The sequence below is a fragment of the Anser anser genome (genome assembly GCF_964211835.1).
Source record: "Anser anser genome assembly, chromosome: 18".
Classification (NCBI taxonomy): Eukaryota; Metazoa; Chordata; class Aves; order Anseriformes; family Anatidae; genus Anser; species Anser anser.
In genome coordinates, this window is record NC_139739.1 from 2195772 (window position 1) to 2220049 (window position 24278).

The following is a 24278-nucleotide window of genomic DNA, read 5'->3' on the forward strand; positions in this document are numbered from 1 at the left end:
ATTAAACAAAAAAGCAATGTATTCCACCAGCACTACAGGGGAGACAGGCTAGGATGAGCCTGTAACAAAAGCTGATGGGCTGAAAAAATACAAAACTGTGTATATTAATGGTCTACCGTGGTTGGATTTCTTCATGATTTTGAGAAGGCAGAAGACTTTGGGGAGGGAGGTGCAGTTACCATCGCCTTTTATCCTCTTAGTCTAAGTGAGGAGGATCTACCAAGGGAGGAGAAAGCAGCGGTGGACATTTTGCTCTTCTCTCTGTTAGGCGCACACCATGTACCAGGTGGGACTGATGGAAACTGATCAGCACATCGAGTTTTTCTGGAGTGCGTTGGAGATGTTCACCCAGGAGGAGCTCTGCAAGTTCATAAAGTTTGCCTGTAACCAGGAACGAATCCCCTTCACGTGTCCTTGCAAGGATGGAGGTCCCGACACTGCCCACGTCCCTCCTTACCCCATGAAAATTGCACCCCCCGATGGAGCTGCAGGTGTGTTTGCTGTCTTTGAAGGCACAGAAAATCAGCTCTGCTCACATGATGGTCCTAGTCTTCAGTTCTCCCTTTTTAATTTAAACATGGATTTAAAGTACAAGAAAAAAAATGAAACAAGAGGCAGGTAGTTATGGCTGCAAATAAGAAAAGAAAACCTGTTTTTAAACCATGTAATTCTGTAAAAATATTTAATTTTAACTACTTAACACATTGCCTTCTGGAGACGGTAAGATTTTCTGTATTTGTCTTGCATGCTTTTTAAAACGATGGAACTAACGGAAATTGGCCTTAGAACTGGGCAAAAGGGACAGCACTATTTAGGGTTCGGAGAATTACAGAGAACTTTATTCTTTTGATATTTGTTCCTAACAAGCATTGGGGTGGGGAAAGATGTTTTTGCAGAATAAGGTGAGAAGCAGAGGATGTATTCAACCAGCTGGTGCTCCTTCCCCTGCAGGTTCCCCAGACTCGCGGTACATCCGTGTCGAAACGTGCATGTTTATGATCAAGCTCCCTCAGTACTCCTCGCTGGACATAATGCTGGAGAAGCTCCGATACGCCATCCACTACCGGGAGGACCCACTCAGCGGCTGAGAGAAGAAGGGAACGCCTAGAGGTGACTCTGGATTGTTTCATAACTGCTAATGTCGGAACCCCTCAATTCACTTAAAAAATACCTCCTGTAACACTGTGTGACAAGCTGGAGGTTAATTTATTTTCTGAACTTTTGTTCCCGTTACGATAATTACTGGAAGACTTACATTTTGTATTTGTAGATTTTGTGGTGGACTGGTTATTTTGCTGCCTTGTTTGTGGAATATTTGTAGGATAGTTTAGTAAAGACCAGTTTGTGTATAATTTAATTTTGAAAAACCTTTAAACATGTACATTTCTAATTTTGTAATTTAGGATGGTATTACCCATGCCAACACAACAAAAGTGAGGATGTTCTGAGTTTGGGAGAACTCAGGGGTAAAGGCTCATGGATCGCTCTCCCTCGAAACATTTCTGAGTACAAAGGGGAAGGAACCAGACGTGGGGAGGGAATCACCGCTGGGTGCCTGCGGAGCTGAGCACAGTACCTTTTCTTTCTGCAGTCAGAGAACGTGCAGGGCTTCCAGCACTTGCTTGAGTTTTAGAGCACGAAAGGCTGCCAAGCTGCATGTTTATGTTTCCACCATTTTCTTGTAACTTTTTAATTATAAGCAAGCACACGGGTAGCTGCCACAATTAACGTGGGCTTTCAGCCAGACACTTTTGATTAGGAAAGTTTATAACCGAGAGAACAGTGAAAAGGGCCATAATTCAGTGGGGTTCTTGCCCTAGGTGTTCTTAAATGTCTGCTTGGCTTAGCACTAAAATAATTTATTGTAATTAAAATATTAGCAGAAACAAAACGGCTTCTCTCTGTATAGTGTAAGATAGCACAGTTCAAGCTTATGATCTGTGACTTCACCCCGTTTCCAAACGAGCTTTCAGAATAATCACAGCTGTAGGATCCCAGGGCTGCCCAGGTTGGAAGGGACCTGGAAAGATCTCCAGGTCCAACCGTTCCTGGGCAAAGGGAGCCTGGATGAGCTCATCCAACACCCAGTCCAGTCGCATCTTGAAAACCTCCGGTGATGGGGATTCTACCACCGTCCCTGGGGAGGCTGTTCCAGGGATTGATTGTTCTCACTCTAAAATCCTTCTTTTTTTATACCAAGGTGAAACCTTTCCCAGTGCAGCTTGTACCTGTTGCCCTGTCTCTTTTCCATGTGGCTCCCTGAGAGGAGAGAGCCTCCCGTTCTCTGTGGCCACCCTTTAAGTACTGGAATACGGTGCTGAGGTCCCATCAGAGTCTTCTCCAGGGTGAACAGACTTAATACTTTCAGGCTTTCCTCACAGGGCAGGTTCTCCAGCACTTTGATCGTTGTGGCCCTCCTGTGGACCCGCTCCATTCTGTTCTCATCTTTGTGGATTGTGAGGACCAGAGCTGGACACAGTGCTGCAGGGGTGGCCTGACAAGTGCTGAGTAAAACACCTGTAACTCGTATTTGTACTCAAAAATGATTGATCTTTGATCTAAGAGTAAATTATCCTAGAAAAGTGACACCTAAAAGGAGAGTGAGGTGAGGGGGAAGGCACAAGGTTACTTGTTTGAAGATAAAGCTTCTATTTTGTACGGAAAGATAATGGAAGACTGTGGGGAGAGAGCAGTTCTCCAAGTTTAACTTGTTTCAAAGTATGTTCTGCGGTGGTTTCAAAAGAGCACATCGACATGTGCGTCTTCCTTCGCTCCTGTAGACACGTCTCATGGTAGTGGGTGCATTTAAATGTAAGGCGTTGCTTTGTTAATCTCGTAGAGCCAGACACGAGTGAGAATGGCCTGCGTGCTAAAGAACTGAAAACATACTGAAGCTACTGCTGTGCTCCTCGGCTCGGTACTATATGTAAGTTAAGTGCCAGTACTGAGCCACGAGTTATTTATTTTTCGTCTGATGTGTTTGGTGCACATCAGCCACACGAGAGGTTTATGATGGTGTGCGTGTAACTGTACTTTAAGGTTGGTATTTTATGTCTCGTTAGAAGACAGCATACACTAATTTGGCTTGTCAGTGGTCATGGGAACTGAAAAACCTGTATTTATTGTATATTATTGTGAATATTGGGAATTATGAGTGTGTGGTACTTGGAAGATAAAATGTGAGTACGAAAGAGAAAAGCCTAAACAAGTGTGTATATTCTTGTTCTTCTGTGAGTGAATGGAAAAAAGTGTGTGCAACAGTTGTAGAGATAGGTGTTGGCATACAGAGTCTCCAAATCCTGTGGTTAGGAAAGCTGTTACCCTTCTATTGCGTATGTCCCTTCCTTTCACAGGAACAGATACATGTAGGAAGAATATTTACTCTTGAATCTTGTCCATTTCCTGGTAGAAGCATATATGTAGCTGAGAAATCATTCAGAGTAAGTGCAAACACAGGTAACGTTCACAATGACAAAGGGGAAAACTGAGCAGAAGGAAGGGCTTGGGGCCACTTTATTCCCATCTCGGATGCGCATTCTCAAACAGGTGCTGCAAGGAAAAGTGAAGAGCATCAACTGCATTTCGTGGCAGAACTGGTGCTGCTGACAACGAGGTGGTTGGGGTTTCTTTCTGGTGATGGAATTGCAATTGTTGTGTCGGTTTTCAATTAACTCTCTCTTTTCAAGCCCTTAAGCCTTTGGGGGGACTTGCAGTGCAGTCAAATACCTCACGCGCAGGGGTTTGAGAACTCGGTATGCCAATGGTTCCAAGGCAATGATTACAGCTGTAAGGTAACTGCTGCTTATGTCTGGCTTCTCCTTCCAGAGGGCGCGTTTGAGAGAACCATATCTGCATCTTGGCCCTGGAAAGTGTGCTGTAAAATTACTTGATACGTATTTATTACAATTAATTATTTATGATTACAAATAACAAACTTAGTCAATGCTGTTTACACCTTGCTGTGTAAATTAAGCTCCTTGTACAGGAAAATTGTCACACTAATAAATAACCTTCATTGACTTTTTTTTTGTCCTGAAGAATACTATGATCCTGGTAAGAGGATAAGTTGTAGTGTTTGATTGGTTTTGTTTTGTTTTTTAAGTTACGAGGAAGGACGTGCTGCAGTGGTTTGGACTGCAGCACAAATGGCCTTTCAATTAAAAGCTTTTCTAATCATCATTACTTGTGCTTTAAATGAACTTGACAGTGTCTGTAATAGGCTTGTTTGTCAAAACAAAGATGGTTTGTGACTTTTTATATATACTCATTCAGAATGTAAAATTATACTCAACAATGGAAAAACTCTGAAGCTGGGTATTAGTTCTAGCTTGGCGTGTGTCCATCTCGGTACCGTACACAGCATTAACCTGTTAAGTGCTCTTGGCCATACAGTGTACACTGCATAAAGGAGATTCTTAACATCCCTTTAGATGTATTGTGTCCTTATTTGGGGCTGGAAATAATAATTAAAAAAATCCTCCAATGATGAAGCTGTATCGATGCAGAAGATTAGAACTACTAGAACTGAAGTTGCAGATCCTGCTTTTATGGGTTAATAGACTGTAATTTATATTTACTTGCAAGAGAACTGTAAATATTTTGTACAAAAGGAAAAGCAAGTAAAATGATTGCTAATACTTCTCTTAATGGAGAAAGTGCACTATTTCTTAGGCGTGAGAAATAATGCAAACTAAGCCATGGCATCAGCTCAGTAGTTTTCCATACTAACCAAGCCATCCTGCTACCTTCTCGTAAAATAGCAGAGCCAGCGTAGGTTCCTTTATCTTGCCAGTTTTCCCCAGAAACGCCATTGCAAGGTTGGTTACCACCTGTTTTTTAATACCTTTATTCTGCCTTTCTTGTATAAATAAACACTTCTGTTTTGGTGGAAGCATCCGTAAGATGTCTTTATTGCAGAACCAGGCTCACTGCAGCCATCGTTAGCCTTGTTCCATGCTGCAGCTTGTGTGACACCGCTGGCAGCAGAGCCCTGGCCCTCAGCACACAGTGAGGCCTCTTAATGCCAGCCTTGCCCTACAAGAGTGACTGGCTAATTAGCCCTGCTAATACCCATCTGCTGTACCCAATTAATAGTCTGAGGCTGATGCCCACAGTCATTATCTAAGCCCTGCCTGCTCCAGCCTGTGCACTACTCCTTCCCTTACGCTGTGCCAAAGCACAGGGGCTGCTAACAGCTCTCAGAAAGCACATTAACAAAGACCTAGTGCAGGTAATAATGGAACACAAATTAACGAAGCCTGCGCACCATGATTCTGAATAGGCTATCATTAAGGCTGCGGTGATAAAAAACCTACCCTCACAGAGCATTTGCGCACCCTTCTGCTGTGTGACAGCACTTCATGCAACAGATTTTACCGCACAACATTTCAGGATATCATTAGATAAAATTTATTACAAGGAGTTTAAAAAGCACTGACTAATACAGCATTAAAAAGCACTTCACTGCGCCAGCCCGGGATCAGAGCTCAGCCGCCCCAGAACTCGGGGTTCCCCCAGCTAACGAACCTTCGCTAACGAACTGGGACCCCACACAGCCCCCACCACAGCACAAGGCCCCAGCAGGAAGCTGCTGTGCGCCATCCCCCGCGCCTTTCGGACAAGGGGCTCTCAGCCCTAAGCCCCCCTCGTCCCCTACCGCATCCTGGCTGGGAGCTCGCTGTGGTTGTCTTCGTACAGCGCTGCTGTCTGCGGAATAACGAGCACGCGAGCGGCAGGAAACACGCTTACAGAAAGGGCGAAGAAATTCTCCTTCAGAAGGTGTTGCAAAAAGCCCTATGGAAACACGGACGACGGGGTTCCCTAGGCAGAAGCCCGTCAGCAAACACGCAGCTTGGGATGTTGCTTAGTGTAGATCACAGAAGTAAAAACCTGTAGTATACTCTCACAAATTAAAAATACATATAAAATGATCACTGCCCATAAAAATTTAAATTCATATAAAGTCTTCAATGACATGGCAACATAGCAATTACTTGCGCTCAGATAAATAAGTACTATAGTGCATAGTAAGAGTGCGTAGAGTGCTAGGCATGGTTTTCATACGCGGTAGATCACTTGTCCTCCAGATAACCAAACTCAGGGCTTTGGGGCTTTGCCTAAAGGAGAGGTGAAAAAAAATATGCTATTTTCAAAGAGTACTGGATAAAAAGCAATGGATAAAACCCTCCCTGCAGCAGAAAGGACTGCGAGTAGCTCCTCAGCCTGGCACAATCCCCACAGCAGGAGGCAGGTGGATGGCTCCCCTCGGCACCAACCTGGGGCATAACCACCAGGAAACATCCTCTCTTCCTAACCAGTCCCACCCAACGGGATGAGCCAAGCATGCCGCAAGCAAATCACCAGCACGTTAACACATCCGTACACTGAAAGACTGAAGAGCTGGCTGCTGAGGTACTCTGAAACAGAAGCATCGGGAGCACAGAGCAGAGCACCACTCGCCCTGGCCGCCTTACCTTCACATTCCTGCTCCTCAAGCCGCCCGGCACATCCGACAGCCCCAGACTCCTCCCTCCTTCATTTCTGATGCTGCAGAGGAACAACACGGACACTTTCAGAGGAAGCAAGCTTACTGACTTGTGCTCTCACTGCCAAATAAGCACAGTCTCTTCCCACCAGGGCATCTAGAAGCTCTAAGGAGAAGCCCTTAATCCTCCTGTATCTTAACAGTTATTTCTGTAGCAGAAGACCCAAGCCCTCTATTCAATTGCCTTTAAGCACCTCAGTGATACACATGCGCTGCAAGAAAAAACTAACAAAAACATAAGAAAAACCACTCAGGCTACTTATAAAACAAGCTGGATTAAGCAGCAAAGAAAGTAGGCATCCATGAAGGCATCACAAAATTTTTTTATATTTATGGCAGCTGCTTGAAGCAGTTTTCAGCACCTCAGCAAACAAAGGCGTTACCTGGGGCGGGTTGGAGAAGTACCGGAGAAGCCGGACGTGAAGGCTTCCGAACGGAAATTCGGGCTCGGCCTCACGCGTGGCGCTGTCCCGCCAGGTTCGCCTGCACCTCTGCTCTTCTGCCTCCCCTCGTTCCCAGCCACCTTCCTCGGCTTCCCCCTCGCGTTCAGAGCCTCGCTGCCTCTCGCCGTTCCCGACAAGGTCGGTGGCGCGTTCCTGGCGTTTGCCGCGTTACTCAGCGACCTGGTCCCTCGCGCAGGGTAACTGAGCCTCTGCTGCCTGAAGCCTTCTATGCACTGAGGAGAAACATCTCCTGAGAGGACAGCAAGAGAGCGCTTTAGGAACAGGAAATGCAACATTCATCCAGATAGCAAAATGAGGCCCAACTTCCAGTCCAGCAGCTTAAGGCTCAAGAGCTGCGAGGATACTGAATTTCAGAGATTTAATCCTTCCTGCATAAAACTAGAACAATGGGAGGTGATTGAAGACTTTAACGCTTTGGAGACAGAAAAAGATAACGTCTACTCAGCTCGGAACACAAACAGCGCTCCTGCAAGTATAAAGGAAAGCAACATGCATAAAGATCTGTGTGTCACCCACACCTTGATGCCTGATTGGCCTCCGAACCAGCTCTGGCGATTCCCTTCTCTCTCTGTTGTCTTGAGGAGAGGCCGACTGCTGCGACGGAAAGCTGTCTGCTGGGCTGGCTGTGGCTGGGCGCAAGTCACATTGATCCTGGAGCAAACCACAGGGATTTAAATGACGGCTCGTTCAAATTTATTCTTGTAAAAACATCGCAACGCATCACCCTCCAAAAGCACTAAGGCTGTCAGGGGGTTGGCTTTAGGAAGAGGCACACGCTGGCTTGTTGTGGGAGAGGTGTGGGGGTCATACAGCGTAGGAAAAGCTGCTCACTACCGTCGGACCTGAGGAAAAATGGACCTGGCAGCACCAGCCAGCCCTGCTGAACAGAACCACCCCGCAACGCGGGGCCTCGCTGCCAACCGACCGGTGACCATCTGGCCTGTTACTGGGCCTTCTGAATGAGCACTAAAGCACCGAGCGGCCTACTTGGCACCTGTCCATCATTCTTAAAAAGCAGCAGCAGTTCCAGCAGTACCAAGAGCCGGTATTCTTTCTGTAGTAGAAGCATCAGGCAGCAACGTACGGAGGAAGCAGAATACCCTGAAAAGCAATCGGCGGCACCCACCACTTCATAAAGGCACCGCTTTTCTCTCAGGCCCAGCTTCAGCCACATTCCTGCTTTCACCCTTACTCTCTACATCTTACCCTCCAAGGCATTTCTCCACTTCCCAGACTTGCAGTCTGTGTCGTCTCCTTCCTCTCTTACCTACCCCACGGGTAGGCTTGCACGCCTCTCCCCCCTTAGCTTCGATCCACACGTCCTGGTTTCAGCCCAACTTCTACACACAAGCCAAACATGCTGTGCAATTTCAGGGCCTTTTCTTCCGTTTCCATATGAGCTTTCAAAGTGATTGTTCCTTTTTCAGTAAGAGCCCCAGCACACCACAACAGATCAGACGGAACCAAGAGGCTTCGGGAAGACCTGATACAGGGCACAGTTGCACTGATTCCTGAAACGTCCCACCCCCAGAGGCACAGCACTTGGAATACTTCTTGAACGACTACACGCAGCAGAACGGATCGAGTTCTGTTTGTTACCTGATGATGGAAGAGGATCTCCTCTTCTAGTTGGATGCCACAAAACTCACAGGGAATGATGATGTTTGCTTCTGCCTGGACAGCTTGGTGCTGGGGCGAATAAACAGACCTACAGCTTTTGGAACCAAGATCTTGCAGCCCGTCGCATTTCCGTGGGTTTGGAGAGGAACTTCTTTTACTGAACGAGGCAAAGGCACTTGCTGGGTTACAACCTGTCTGTTAGGCAATGAAAACAGAAAAGTTAGCTACCACGCTTAGCATATACGGGTTTTAAAAATCATGCTATGCGAAGATAAAATTGCTAGGCTTCTGAGAGTATCACCGAGCGAACACTGCGCCCTTGTTCGGTCACAGTAACAGACAAAAGGCTCAGCTGCAAGTCCCTGGATACAGCACAGAGAGAAGTACTACACCTGATGAAGGATCAGATCTTCAGCAGGGTAGAGCTCCTCACAAAACTCACACGGCAACATGATCTCGTCACCTGCAAAGTAACGACAGTTATATCCTCTGCCACAAAAAAGTCAGCTGTAGTCTGATCAACTCAACTTCAGAATCCCTGAGCTCCGTTGTGCCACAGGACGGCAGCCAGAGCAAACGCTAAGGAAAACGTTGCTCTAGTCCCACTTGCTGAATTTCACGAGCAAGTTTCGCATCGCCCAGAGTCAGAACAATCTTTTGGGGTCAGAAATATGTCAAATGGTTTGGTACAAAAGCGTATTACCACCTCGGGTAAATCCTTCAGCACCATTTTTCCTTTCAAAATAAATCAGCACTTCAGGACTCGCCCAGGTCTCCCTTCCCTGTCACCTAAAATTGCTATAAATCTCTCACCACTTTCTGTTTCTAAAAGTCACCTGAGAACAACATCGAGTTGGGTACACAAGCGCTTCATTTGGAACTGAAGGCGCTTCTGCATCCCTGGAATAGCATCACCCCCTTTCCCTTTACTGTTCCAAACTGTTCTGATTTGAAAAGAATTTCTGGCTGAACATAGCAAGACCAAAGGTCCAGTACAGCTTTTATTTCTTCTTCCCTTGCTGTCTTTAGTTTCTTTCAAAGAGGCATTACTATTTTTGAGGAAGCAGAAGAGAAAATCTAAGGAAGAAAAAAAGTCTAGAATACGGTCTTCATGGAGCATCTAATCTCCTATGCATTAGATATCTAAAAATGATTTAGAGGGAGTCTCAAAGACTCATTTTGATGTTTTAAAGACGTCAATAGACAATCTTTGACACTGAACCCAAGAACTCTCTCTCCCCTCCCTCAAACTTTAAGGGAAAAAACAAACAGCATTTATACTTACTTTTTATGTGGTTTGAAGTGCTAAGAGACAATAAAGAGTCACAAGAAAAGATATTTGAGTTGTCTGTTTCATCAGGGCAGGCAGGTGGCACAGACTCTTTGGTGTAGTAGTGTTCCCGGAAGTCACTGTGGATTTCCGCAGCAGCATCGTTGTGAGGATTCTCATTTTGTAGGCTAAGGGCCAGCATGTAGTCTAAATTGGCGTTCCGCTCGCCACAGAGTGAGTTAGTGTTTTTATTTCTCTCCCACTGCTCCAGTTCATGCTCTTCAAAACATAAATATCATAAATTTTAGAGAACATTAAGCCTGCAACAAGCAGGTCACTTAAGTACGTTAGACTAGTTCTACCAAGAGCGTTTCGCATGTGGACACTCAAGGCTTCAAAGCCTAGGACACTCCTTGTATCAACTGGAAGGAGGAAGGAAAACAGCCATCCTATTTTTGTTCGTAACAAGCAGATAAAGGGGGGCAAAAGGAAGCTGTTCCTCTTACATCAAGAGCTCAGGTAAGGCCTGAGCCTAGGCGTGATGGGAGCTAAATGAGGTCACTGGGGAAAGCTCTGTAACCTACCCTCAGTTGTAACGCTGCGGTCCAGGCCTTTTCTTCAAGATACGGGTGGGGAAACTAACTCCTCCTGATACTGCATTTGACAGCAGGGGGGATTATACACGTACAAAATAAAAATCCCCAAAATGTTTCCTGCTAGTAAAGTTACGCTGAAAACAGCCGTGTTCAGAACAGCACCCAAGACAGAGCTGATGGTGTCCAAAGAAAGGCTACGCTCCTCCCCTACACCACCATATTTCCAATATCGCTGGCATTTCACTCGTCCTGATTACACCAGAATTTTACACAAAGCTTACACGTGCATAAAAATCCTAGTTGTGAGCACAGCTTGGGATTCAACACGAGTTGACAAGCTACAGCGCTCCACGCCTTTAGCTTCATGAACTAAGCCCAGAAGTTATTTCTACAAGCCAGGCAGCCCTCTACAGCCGACTGTAATTTAGTGTTCTGCAGCGTTAAACCCTCCGAGCGGCCCACGACACAAAGCAGAGCGCGCATTCAGCAGAGAGCTCGTGGAAGGGGCATGTCTGAAACGTGACAGGCCCCTCGGCACGTGGAGGTAGGAGATTAGAGGCTTAGGAGCGAGCAGAGGCATTTCTACCAGTCTCAGCTACGTCCAGACAGGCTGTTACCGCAGAGACGCTGCGCACTAGGTGTGTGAACCCGCACACAGATCTTACCTACCCTTCTACTTAAGTGAAGAAGAGGCAGCTGCTAAATAAAAATTGACAGAATTTGCAGTGAGCAAACAACTCCGATTTCATTTTTTAAGCTAGATACTTTCTGAGCAATAGAAGAGGCAGCACATTGGGCTTTCACACCAGGTATCTCAGCACTCCTCCGTCCAGGAGGCTTACACATTTGCAGTTCTGTTCCACAGCAAAACAGTAGCGTCACATTGCCTCCGCAGCTTCCATGACTAAGTATTTTCTCATGAATCAGTTACAAAACTTTTTACTTGGGTCAGCTGTCAAATTAGAAGCAAACGGTTACTCCCATCTACACCTTACCTTGACTTTGACTTCTTTGTACTGCTGAAACATTTCTTCTCCTCATGTCCTTAATTGTTTTGTCTCCTACACAGCTGCTATAGATCTGCCTTTCCAGCACCCTGGGCATTCTCCACAAAGGCCCGGGGTAGTTATCTGATCTTAGCTGGTTTCTAATGTCTCGAAGGGCACGCAAATGCGCGTCCGCATCCTCGTCCTCAAAGCGAGGCACTGTTCTGCTTACTCTTGCTTGTTTCACCTCCTTCCCACAGACTCGAGGGTGCTCTTTCAGATCTTTTACCATTACGTTAAGACCGCACCCACTACATATCTCAGTCCTAGCTCCACAGTAACTTTCATGATCCTGAAGCTTATTGAAAGTTAGCTGGATGTCACAATGCTGGCAGACTGCAGGACGCAAAGGGCACGCTGATGCCTAAAAAAAGAAAGAGAGATTATTCTTCACACGTGGAAAACTGAGGCAGAGCTGGGGGAGGTTCTCAGTTCGCCGGAGAGCTGAGCAGCCTATTGTTTCTTTATCCAGATACAAAGCTACACCGAAGAGCGGCCTGAAATAAGATACTACGTGAGAAATAAAAGAACAGCACGTTGTATAACCTGTGTACTCATAAAGATGCCAGCTGAAGCACTCTGAATATTCAGAATATTGCCTAAATCTGTAATGCCTGAACAGCAGATTCGCACAGTGCTTCTTGAAGCTAGAGTTAGACGTGGTATTGACAACCAGCACTAGCCACATTTCACTGAGGACAGCTAAAACAAAACGTGTTATTGTGTTATACTGGGGAGCAGATTTACAGCACGTTTACTACACGCACACTTGCGGGATGAACTACTTCCAGTCCTCTGGACTGGACGCATCTTCAAAGAAAGTAATTTCTTCCTCACCAATAAGCAGACCTGCAGGACACTTCCAGAATTATCTTTAAATGAGCCCACAGGAAGGTGAAATACCAAAATATATACCAAGATTGACTGTGGCAGCAGAGAACTGGATTCAGTAACTCGAAAATACTGCTGTGTCCTATTTCAGTTTATTTTGCAAGTTTTTTAAAAGTCTGTTTGGACACAACAACGTATCAAAACTCACACAGTGACAGCAATAGAGACAGAAATGCCTAACGTAAATGGAATGAAAAAAATAAGTTAGTTGTAGCCTGTACTTCTGAAGTATCACGCCATTTTTCATCTTAATCACTAAAAAGGACAAAAATACCACTTTGATAGGAAGGCTTAAGCCGTTTCCCACCACATTCTTTCAAAGCGCGTGAATTTAGAAAGCATGGTTAAATAAAAGTGATGCATAAATCGCCGGTTGGAATCCAGGTCTTTGCTTTCCACTGCTTGGAAATACCAGAGTATAGTTCCAAGTGTCCGTAATTATAAAGTGCACCAACCTCATGATCCTCCAAGAGGCTTTTTTCTACCTTCATGCTACACTTGCAGGTAACCTGCAATAAAGAGATCTCATTACATTAACTGCCGCAGAAATCAGCAGCTTTAGGGGAGAACTGCGTTCGTCACCTGCACGTGTTCCGACTCGATGTGGTTCTTCATTTCAGACTTGGGGATCGAGTCACTGCAGTAGCGGCACACTTCGAGGTTTCTGCTACAGTGGATTTCATGAATGGTGAAATTAGGAACGGGAATGTCCTTTTTGCTGTGAGAAGGATCACAGAGGTTAGGTTTCAGAAAACACACTGACAACAACTTTAAGCTTTTATTCAAAAAGCTGTCGTACAATTTTTTCTTTATAAGATTTCATAGTTTATAGAACCAAGCTACTAAAAAGAAAGATGAGCCCAACCAGACTTCCAGGTTCCTACATAATCAGGATACGAATGTATTTAACATGCAAACGTCACAACTTATCTTACGCGTGAAAATTCATGGCGGACTAGTTTCTGTACGTGAAAGATAAATTTTACAGCATATAGAAGTTACCACCGCGTTTGAGTTAATAGATTTATCTGAGAAAATAAAAGTTTCTTCCTGAAAAGAAAGGCATAGCTTCTCATAGCTCGGCAACGAGAAGTCCAACACTGAAAAAAAATTCAGTAACTGATTCTGTTGTGCTGGATCTTTACCTTTACAGCCTACTGCTTTGTACCTTTCCCTGCCACGAGGACAAAACGCTACATCTGATCACTCTTCTCCCCTGCCAGGCCCCAGGAAGCAAACAGCCTGGCAAAGCAACAAAGTCCAGCAGCGGTGCCTAAGCTGCACATAACTTCTGGCAACCAAACCAGATGGACACTGCAAGAAACTGTGCAGATTTCAATGTCCTCTTCGGAAAAAAAAACGTGATGTTTATTTGCTGGCATTTAAGATGCAACTTCTGAAATGGCACCGTTATCAATAAATGTATTACCAACGCTGGAGCTTGTAAGGAAAGATAACTTATCAAAGCAAAACAACTGCCGCTTCACATGCACCTACTGATTTATTTATTTTTTTTACATCTTTGCTTCTGAGCCACACAACTGTTAAGAAAAACTTCAGGCCACGCACTTCACAAACACCTCACTGCCAACCAAGCCTCCCTTTTTACCCGAAGGCCTCGGTTTCTGCCCAGGTGCATCAGGAGGGTAAGTAACGGCTGGGCAAACCGCTCTGTGACACGTTAACGCCTGAAGAGAGAACCCGAAGCCCGGCACCTCTCCCAGCCTGGGCTGCCCGCTGCCTCCCGGCACCCCGCCGCCCGGTTCCGTTTCTTACCAGTTGCCGCACAGCCGGGTTTCCCCCTCCGGCACCGCAGTCGTGGCCATTTTGGGGGCGAGAGCTGAAGGAGAGGCTCGGTCAGCGGCCCCCACACAACCCAGCGGCCCGCACCGCGCCCCGGGGCCGCCACCGCCGCCCGCTCCCCTCAGGCCCCGCTGCCCCCCGCAGCCCCCGGTGCCCCCCACAGCCGCCGGCCCCGAGCCCGCCGGGTGCTGGGGGCTTCGTCCCCGCTCCCCAAAGCGCCTCAGCGGCCCCCGACGGCTCCTTGCCCTCAGCGGGGGGCGAGACCCCCGACCCCCCCCCCAGCCCCTCAGGGCCCGGCGCCCCCCGCCCCTCACCCGGCTCCTCCGCCAGCCGCCGCTACCGGGCCCGGCCCCGCGCTTCCGACCGGCCCCGCCGCGCCCGCCTCCCGCCTTCCCATTGGCTGGCTGCAAGCCCCCGCCGCCAGCTGATTGGTTTATTTGGGTGCCGGTCACTACTCGAACGGCCCTCGGTGCTGATTGGCTGGCGTAGACGTCACCGGGCTGAGGGCTCCGCCCCCCCGTGGGGATTTGAAGTTTGGCCCCGCCCCGCCGGGCCCCGGCCTGAAGGGATTGCGGGGGGGGGGACCTCACCTCACCTCACCTTACCTTACCTCAGAGCCCGCGGGCCTCGCGCCTCGAGCAATCCGGCTCTGTGTATAAATAAATAAATATATATAAACATATAAACATATGTATAAACAAAATACATGTTTACACACGTGCCCCTTCCAAAACCAGCTCGCTCTTGTACCAAAGCCAGCCCCACCACGGCTCCCCAGCCACCTCAGTGGCGGTGCAGCAGGAGTTCATTGCTTCCAGAGGTTTTGCCTTCCTAAACCTAAACCCTGGCTCCTCTCACATCTAATATCTGCTGCGGAGCCGTTCCTGCGGCCTCTCCTGGCGCCTCTCCAAACCGAGCGCCTCATTCTTGAGCAAAATGCATAAAAACCGGACCTGTCCCCGATAGGCCAAAGGGCTGTGAAAAGGCCGGTGGTACCTCACCTAATCAATCGCAGCACCGTAGCATATTCTGAATTCCAGGATCAAACGCTGAGCAAAAGAAATCAAACTCCTTGACAGGTCTTCATGTTAAGCTTCAGGAAAATTGCAGGTAACCAAGCATGACTGTGTAACAGGCTACGGAGCAAAATACAGCACAGCACTTAAAAGGGTGCAGTGACAATTTTGAAAAAGGCTACGCTATAAAATTCATAACCTTCACTACTTTGAAGCCCCGATTTTTCACTTTGATGCCTTTTTAGATGCCAATAAACCTTAACAATGTATTTTCTCGCTTTTTTATTCTATTCCCTCCTGTACTGGGTTTGGGAGGGAATCTGTACCTCACAAGGGAAGCTAACTGCATTTAAGATGCATCAAGAGAGTGTTTTCAAAGCATATCCTCAAGCAAACCAATGCCTCTGTCTCAAGGCACAAGGAAGAGATGAGCAGACCACGTGAACACCACACATGTTTGGGCATTGAAGTTCTGCATTTTGTCAGAAGGCATCCAGAAGTGTTTTTTCCACATGAAGTTATCGAGGAAAATCCCTCTCCCACACAGCACGCAAGGTGCGATGTCTGGAGGGTAAGCACACAGCTGAACTTTGCGGGCACAAGGTTTTGGGAGGCCAGGAAAGGATCTTGTGGATGGGTGCCTGGGGGAAAGCACCGTGGGAGCCACCCCGCCAGCACAAGTTAATCCCCTGCAAGACTTGCCTTCAATAGGGAAGTGAAGCAACCTCTGGTCAAACCCAGCTTTAACTTAAAAATGCTTGCTAACAAGTGCTGCTAATTGTGTAATCATCTAAAAGGAATCCAACTTCCCCAAACAAGTGCAACCACTGACAAACTTCCCTGCTCCTGCTTGCAGCCCTCATCTGATGAGGCACTGTCTTGAGAACAAAAGGTCACCGAGGCATTATAAGCCCTTGAAATAAAGGAACTGGCTTGTGCAGATTTCTGTGTATTATTTGTTTTTCCTTCCCCAAGTAAAACATCTGTTTTCTGAAAAGTGCTTTAAACTAAGCAAGTCCACATCACGGACTCTTACCAAAATTCCCCAGACTGGATGAATTTCTCACAGAGTGTCGTTCCTATGACTTGATTGTCAATGTTTGACTTCCGATTACCAGTCTCTTGACTAAATGGTGAATTTCTCTATTAATTCCATTAAAAATTAGCAGGAAAGAATGTTGGTAAACACTTAGGGCATCCTAATCTCCCACATCACATTCTCCTCAGTGGAAAAGTTGGACCCCTCTGTGAAACTGAGTTTCTGGTTTCAAAAAAAATACCTCCCATATTTACAAAGGAAAAAGTCCAACATCTTTACTATGGCCTCAAGATAGGCCAGCGTTCTTGAAATTTCAAGAAAAACAAAAAGCATCAGTTTTGGCACTGTCTCACAGGTATACCACATCTGTGCCAGGTTCTTCAGGGAGCCTGGCAGAGGCCATCAGGAGAGCGCGGCCCCCCAGGCTCTGCGTTCGGGGACATGGGACGTGCTGGGAGGGTGCGACACGCAGCTGCAGATGGCACAAATTTCAGCACTGACAAGCAGATGCAAGTTAATCACATTAATAACCCAGCCAGGATCAGTCATTGCTCCCCGAGTAATGCCTCACCTTGCCTTTTCTAAAGCCTAAAGCAAACACGAGCCTGAGCTCCCAAAAGAACGGTGCTGAGTTTCTGTGAGTAACAGCAGGAAGAAAGGGAGCTGGTGATCTGTGCTGGAAAAGGTCTCTGCAAAAGCGAGCTTTGCAATCTACAGGCAGTTAATACAGAAGAACGAAAAAGAAGCAAATAGTCACTATAATTTTTTCGAGAAATGATAATTACATCAAGTAAAAATTACAAAATGAGTTTCGCAAGAAACTAAGGATTGAACATTAAATTGAACAGAACAATAACTCCTGACAGTAGTTCTACTTGTATACATTGTCACTGCATCCATCAAGAAATGGGCGCTCACGCAAAGCTAACCATGTATTTTTGCATCCACAAATACTACCTAATGAGCACAGATGCAGAGAGTTTATCTAATTCGGTGTTTGTTCTCAGCTGTCAGTCAAACTTGTAATAGGTAAGGGAAAAAAGATTACCTAGAGGATGACATCCGTCTTTACACTCCTTTCTCCCTATGTGAAAGAACACATACTTTGTCTTCGCCGCATTCAAGATGCAGGCAGATAGAAGATGAGTAATGACTAATAGACCCAATCAGCTGTAAATACCACAGAGAGTTTAAGTTATGAAGCCAAATTACAACTCCACTTACACAATGTTTTACAGGTTTTTGGTGTCCAGTTGGTATCTATCACTCCTGTTCTTCCGGCACTAGTTAGACACATCTTGCAATACAGTATTAAATTATTCCCATAGGTTCCTACTAAAGGAAAAGTATGCCTGCTATCTTAGGAATTGCTGACTCCTTGCCAAGACGCATGCTAGGGTCTGTGCATAGCGTGGCCGAGTGCTGCTCACAAAGGACACACGTGCTGCTTGTTCTCAGCTTCTCCCACCAACACTCGGCCTGGCAGGGAGCAACTTGAAGCCACGAGGCGCGCAGCAAGCGTGCAAAAAGCGCTGCCGAGCGCAGCGGGACCAGCCGGGGCACACGAACTAAACAAAACGAACTAAATAAAATCCAGCCTGACCCCCCCCTGCTCCCACAGAGGCTCGCGGTTCGGCGCAGTCCGGGTGAATTTTCACTCAGGTCACCGGGCAGCCTCCACGAGCCCTACCTACACGCCCCAAAACCAAAGGGCACGGCAATTTTGCGACCGAAAAAAAAAAAAAAAAAACCAAGGGGCAAAAAAACCCACAGGCAACGGAGAGCGGGCGGCTACAGGGGGCACGCCAGGGCGGTCCCGGGGGAGCCACCTGCCTCTGCCCACTCGTGCTGGCGGCAGGGAAGGGAAGGGAACGGACGGGAAGGGAAGGCCGAGGCACCCCCGGCGGCTCGGGAGCCCCCCCGAGGAGCCGCCGTGTGGCGGCGCTGCGCGCGGGCAGCCCTCGGGGCCCGGCCCGGCCCCTTCCCCCCGCCCCCGGCCCGGCGCGGCGGCTGCGCACTGCGGTTCTGCGCTCTCATCATGGCGGCGCGGGGCCATGTGCAGGACCCCAACGACCGGCGCCTGCGGCCCATCTACGGTACGGCCCCCGCCGCCCCTTCCCCCGGCGGCTCCCGGCCTTGCGAGGAGGCCTCGCGGGGCAGCCGGCGGGGCCTCCGGGCAGCCCCTTCTCTTCTCTTCCCTTCCCTTCCCCGCCGCCCCGCTCGGCGGAGCCCCGCGGCCCGGGGACGGCCGCGGCTGCCGGGGAGGGTCGCGGCTCCCCCGGGGGGTTGCAGCGGGGGTCCCGGCTCGCTGCGGGGCAGGGCTGGGTCTCACCGCTTTGTTGGGGGGGACCCCGGTCCTTTCGCCTCCCGCTGAGGGGAGAGCGGGCGGTGAGCGGGGCCCGAGCTCCGTCCTGGCGCATCGGGCTGCTTCGGCAGCTGGAAATTAATTCTTCCTTCAGACGCAGCCGGGCAGATGCGTTGAGGTTGTGCGTTGGGGTGTAGCGGCACGGGGCTATCTATATTACTGCAAAAATGAATTTGAAGACGGGGGTGAGGTAGCTGCAAGGAGACGGTATTGTTAGGAAACCTCTTGTGCGAAGCCGTCCCTGGATATTCCCGAGGTTGTTGCAGGCAGTTGGGATTGCTTAAGGAATCGTGGGCAAGTTTCTGTTTATGCAAATGCAGGGAAAGAAAAGAAAAAACAATTCCCCAGGCTACGGTGTCATTCCTTCAAAAATACGAGAATGGATAGAGATTTCAGAAAATGTTCTTCCCCCCCAGTATCGGAAGAAAACTCTCCCTATAAAAATGCGAAGAGCTGCGCTTGATTTGGGGTGAGCGTGCTTTGGGACCGTCCTTTGCTGCCCGGCACTGCTCTCGCAGTCAGAACCTTTCAGTTTAGATTCACATCTGTGTTGGGTCCCAGTGAAATCAAGGAAGGCTGTATGATTGCACTTTTAGTCAAACAAAATTGTTGTTTTTAAGTTTGTTGCGTGATTATGATTGCAGTTGTGCAGTGTATTTAACGTTTTTTTCCCTAACTTTCTTGTACGTTCTGTGATTACACAAGGAATTGCACGCTAATAAATACGGCAACGTCTGAAATGTTCTTAAAATCGTGTTAAATTTAACTGAGATTAAAGCAGACGATGTTGAGATATATTTCACTATATTGACTTCACAGAGCGTGGGTTTTACTGAGGGAGCTTTAGAAGTGCTTCCTCCTAGGTCTGGAAAGCATTAAGTGCACCGTAGGGTTGGAATTCAGGTTGGAATCATTCATACGTGATTTCACAAAAGTCGTAAACCGGAGATATACGGCATGAGGTTAAAAGTCTGATTCTTTACTTTAAAAAGCGCTTTTAAGGTTGCGCCTTGTGCCTTGATTGCTTGGGGTTCCTTGACAGGTATGTTTATCTTTCATCTTAATTTGTCTGCCTTCACCTGGAGGTTCATGTGTTGCGTTTGCAACCATCGAACGTATCCACCTACAGACCTGCAACCAATGTGGACTTAAATATTTTCCTTTACTTTGAATTTCTTTGGAAGTTGCCAGCTCCTTTGGCTTCCAACAAAGTTACTTGTTGTTAGCAAAACACAGTCTTTTTATTCTGCTGCAGTTTAGAGAGGTTTGTGGTTTATTTGATTTACTTCAGAAGACCTAAAGCAGAGATCTTATCGGTTCAGCTCGTTGTTAGACAACTCCAAGACAGGCAACGGAGACTGGTGGGTAATCTGTGTGTAAGTGAGCCATGCAACACAGATCCTTAAAGCAAGACATCTCTGCCTGTGTATGGATTGATCACCAGGATGCTCTGTTGCAGAGTTTTTAAAACTTTCTCACTGAGAAGTCTGTGCTTACCTTTTAATGTTAAAAGGTGACGCACAGGCTTCAGTAAGTTAAAATGGCCAACTAACCCGTGTGAAGGCAGAACATTAGGGTTTCAAACCATCTGTATATTTTATACATCAACATTTTCTCTTGGTTAGTGCAGGCAGGCTGCCTCATTTGAGGTTTTGTCTGGATGGTCTCAGGAGTCCAATTAGCTCTACTTCAAATTTGTACCGCTTGGCTATGGAAGCAAATGTTAAAGCTGCTGGATATGTAAATCTCATTAGGGTAGATGCACGTTTCGTACAATATACCAAGGCATTACTAAAGGCCGCCTCTTGACTTAGTGAGAGCTCTCTCATAAGAACCACGATCTCGAAGAAAAAAAGGTGTGTGATGTAACTTCAATGGTCTAGCATTCTCTCTGCTCATAACCTGTCGGGGAGAGGCCAGAACAGCGTGAGCAGACCCGTCCCTGTTGGCATGTCAGGTGCAGCTCAGCTTTCCTGAAGGTTTAGGTTGGTACGCATGAATTTTGGAAGGAGGGGAAGCACGGAGGGTACATGTTCTAATCTAAAATTGCTGGTTTGTCATTGTCTGAAACATGATAACACGTTGTAGATGGAGCTGAAATTTATAATACAAAGCTGAAAGAAGAAGGAAGTGGTCCTGAGGCAGAGCTTTTCTACAGCTGAAGCGTTACTGGGTAGTGGGATGTCCTCACTCCACTTTTTTGGTTTTAAAACTTCTCTGGTTAAAGCACGGTGATCCTCTGTTAGGGGACAGGCTCGTTCTGCTGAAACACAGGCCATGTGGACGAGTAGGTCTTCTCACAGCACTTTGATAGACTGTGAGTGCGTGATTCCTAACTTGCTGTGTGTTAGAAGTCATTCAGAGTCTCCCAAAGGCACACCGAATTAATTTCTACTTTTACTGAAGCAAAGAGCGTAAGCTCCCTCGCTAGTGAAGAGCTATTGCAGCACAACTCGTTCTATTGTACAGCTCTTTTGTTGGTGTAATGAGCTACGTGGAGTAATTACAAAAGCTTGTTTGTGTGAATGACTAGAGATGAATACTCGGGCTGCAAAGTGACATGTTTCCTGAATGTTTGGCTTAGTAGTAATTGTGCAAGGAAAATGGGTTTTGCACTGCCAGCCTGACAGCACGTACCGTGTGATAAAGTTAGAGGTAGACTCCCCGAACGGTCCGGTGGTCTGTTGTAATTCTGTGTATGTTCTTCTTACGCAGATTATCTTGATAATGGCAATAATAAAATGGCAATCCAGCAAGCAGATAAGCTGCTCAAAAAACACAAGGATCTTCACTGCGCCAAGGTAAGCGGGATTGGTGTTCGCTGAGCTTGTTTGCTGAGTGTGGTTTGAGACCTGGAGCGTTTCGCTGGGCTTTTCTTGCCGTGCCTGTGAGCTTCTAGAGACCACAGTGCGTTCCGAACCCTCAGGAACACAGAATTCTCTCAATTTTGTGTTTGAAAAATCATACAGATCCTCCTAGGGAGGTGCCCCTGATGACTGGTGTGTGTGGCTACGCCTGTGCTGATTGTCTAGAGCCCTGCCAGAGCCTCTGCAAGCAACCAGGGCAGATGAGCTGTGCCTTAAAAATGCCTCTTTTAGACATGAGGTTGAGGTGCTTCTTTGCAGTAGTTTGCAGCAAAGCTTTCACTTGGAAGGAGTATTCCTTAGTGAATCCTAGCAAGGAGGTTTCTGAGGCATCCGCTCTTCTGTCTCGGTTGCTGCCCTCCTTGTGCCCCTGCTGAAGGGAAAGGAGTTTGGTTCCTCGCTTTCCTGAACGTTTGAGTATCTTTCTACCTTTCTCTTTTCCCTGTGGGTTTTCCTCTGCAGTTCATACCACTTCTACATTTTCGAAGCTTCCCAAGCTGAAGTGAGTGTCATTGACCTGAATCTCATTTCTGTCACTTGTCTCTGGGCAGTTATTAGAAGAAAAAAAAAAATGAAAATTGGCAGGACTGGTCAGTTTTCAGCCTGCAGGTAGGAAAATCTGAGTCGCAGCTGATGCCTTAGTGGCCTGCACGCGTGTTAAGAAATGCAAAGCCACACTTTGATGCAGCTTGCATTTGGAAATTTTCCTCCGCAGCCATATGGATTAGAAGCTCCATAAAAACTTGAGTTCTGTAGAAGTAATTAGGTGCTTGGGCAAACCCTCTCCTCATGAGGAATGAGAGGATTTTCACTGGTAACTGCCAACTGTGTTTTTAACAGCTGTCTCTGTGTTGTATCAATAGGTTCTAAAGGCAATTGGCTTGCAGAGAACTGGCAAGCAGGATGAAGCGTATGCTCTGGCACAAGAAGTAGCAGCACTTGAGCCCACAGATGACAATTCCTTGCAAGCACTAACAATTCTTTACCGGGAAATGCATAGACGTAAGCTTTTTCCTTTGCCTCTCTTTAAAAATCGTAGTTATTTACATTTTTCTAAAGTATATGTGACCCACCGTTTTTTGAGAAATGTGCAAAATCCGGAGTTCAAGTATGGGCGTATTATTAAGAGGTTCAGGGGATGTAAATGATGCCTGTTATAATTTTTTTGTCATTATGTGTCATAGAGATGACAAATCCTGCGGGCTATGATTTGGAGTGTGCTTAATGCTGTTAGGCTGTAGTTGAGGGGTCCAGGTCCTGAGAAGCTGTGTAACAGAAGGGAAATCCTGGCCTCTCGTTTGACTCTGTTATCTTTTTGAATGCAGATCCTCATAGCAGTATGTTATTTTAAAATAGTAAACTGTGGATGACTGAGTAAAACTGCATGTCTTCTGAGAGAAGCCAGAGCTCACATGCTGCTTATCTGCATCTGTAAACAGTTGTTGTTTCTGGCAGCTTCTTGCGGGTCTTGGTGGTGGTAGCAATGTTTACTGTTGAATCACTGGAGCAAATAACAACGGGGTGAAACAACTTTTGGAGAAATAGATGTGTTGTATCAATCTGCAACCATTTTTTGATGTATAGCAACTGCTTATGCCCTTCTACTCTATTTCTTTCTGTGTAGTTAAAGTGTTATGTTTTAAACACTACGAAATTTTTGTGTGCTGTGACTTCAAAATAGAGAAGACCTAGAAAATGTCAGAAGCCTTCCTGTGATTCTAAGCAGCTCACTTAAACATTAAGCTCAGGTCTTTAACTTTGAGGTTTATAGCTCAGAAAGGGAAAAGTGGTTGTTAAGTACTTCCACTTCTGGTTGTGTGAGAAAATTGAAATTAGATATCTTACATATGTATGTCAGTGATATGTAAACCATGTGAAAACAGTGAAAGACAAACTATATTTTGGTTTTTAATACTACACTGAGATGTGATTGTTTTTCATCCTTCTGTTTTTTTCTTAAAGTTTTAAATATCATAGTATCGTAAGTATTGTGTCATGATAGGCCTATTGTTAAGAAGTAGGGTGTGAAGTATTTCACTTGTTAAAGGTATTAAAACAGGCAATTGAGAAAGAACAGGATATGACTAACATGGACAAACCTGTGGTAAGAGTAAATAATTGGATATTAGGCTCTGAAAATGCTTTGTGTTTTGATACATAATTCACGTGGAGGCATCGTTCTGCCAGGACTGGAAGTCTTGATTCAGTTTAATGGTCCAAAATAGATAAACTTGCTTAAGGCAAGACTTAGAAGTATTTCTGATCAGTTGTTGCTGTTAAACTATTTTTGTTTCTTTGAGCACTTCCCCTGTTTGTAGTGCATGGGGTCTTCCGGGAGAGAGTACAATTTCTGTGGTCGATGAGCATAATTAGATTACTCTTCAGAGTATCACTGATGCTAATTTTAGGTAGCCATGCTTTAAATTTAATCCCAAATGTGTCTCAACTCAAACCTGTGGTTTTGGTTTAGCGGAGCTGGTAACTAAACTGTATGAGGCAGCTGTGAAGAAGGTCCCCAACAGCGAAGAGTATCACTCTCATCTCTTCATGGCCTATGCCAGGGTTGGAGAATACAAGAAGATGCAACAGGTACGATCAACGATTTGTGTTCTGGTTGTTCTGAGGTGTCACTTGAAGTCTTTATCATACTGGTAAGGCCTCTTCAAGCTGCATGTAATCATCCAGAAAGCTAAGGCTGAGCTGGTGCAGGAGTTAGTCTGCTAGTTTTTACGGAAGGGCTGAGAAAGCCGTTATCTTAGG

The 24278-nt window shown here is 46.5% G+C and overlaps 3 protein-coding genes and 1 long non-coding RNA gene across 6 annotated transcripts in view; 3 read left to right on the top strand and 1 right to left on the bottom strand.

The window, feature by feature from the left end:
* Positions 1-4891, top strand: part of HECTD4 (HECT domain E3 ubiquitin protein ligase 4) — a 75354-nt gene extending 70463 nt beyond the window's left edge. For all 3 annotated transcript variants that reach the window (XM_083804169.1, XM_083804170.1, XM_083804171.1), the window contains exons 75-76: positions 269-491; positions 952-4891. In XM_083804169.1, the coding sequence (XP_083660295.1) occupies positions 269-491; positions 952-1088 (360 nt within the window). In that variant the 3' untranslated portion in view covers positions 1089-4891. The remainder of the gene's footprint in view (positions 1-268; positions 492-951) is intronic.
* Positions 4892-5385: 494 nt separating this feature from the next.
* Positions 5386-14651, bottom strand: TRAFD1 (TRAF-type zinc finger domain containing 1). The gene is made up of 12 exons (XM_083804220.1): positions 14549-14651; positions 14208-14271; positions 13014-13149; positions 12887-12940; positions 11490-11904; positions 9914-10177; positions 9021-9091; positions 8608-8823; positions 7527-7659; positions 6928-7237; positions 6474-6546; positions 5386-6116 (listed from the first exon to the last, which is right to left on the bottom strand). The coding sequence occupies exons 2-12, from the start codon at positions 14255-14257 to the stop codon at positions 6072-6074; spliced, it is 1767 nt and encodes a 588-aa protein (XP_083660346.1). The 5' UTR covers positions 14258-14271; positions 14549-14651; the 3' UTR covers positions 5386-6071.
* On the top strand, positions 13158-16190 carry LOC310883615. Its single transcript, XR_014573609.1, has 2 exons — positions 13158-14077; positions 15665-16190. It is a non-coding gene; the product is annotated as an uncharacterized lncRNA (long non-coding RNA).
* A 2041-nt stretch (positions 16191-18231) lies between these two features.
* The window catches only part of NAA25 (N-alpha-acetyltransferase 25, NatB auxiliary subunit), a 30211-nt gene continuing 24164 nt past the window's right edge, over positions 18232-24278 (top strand). Inside the window, exons 1-4 of the mRNA XM_083804195.1 lie at positions 18232-18385; positions 21370-21455; positions 22382-22520; positions 23989-24107. Of these exons, the coding sequence (XP_083660321.1) occupies positions 18328-18385; positions 21370-21455; positions 22382-22520; positions 23989-24107 (402 nt within the window). The 5' untranslated portion in view covers positions 18232-18327. The remainder of the gene's footprint in view (positions 18386-21369; positions 21456-22381; positions 22521-23988; positions 24108-24278) is intronic.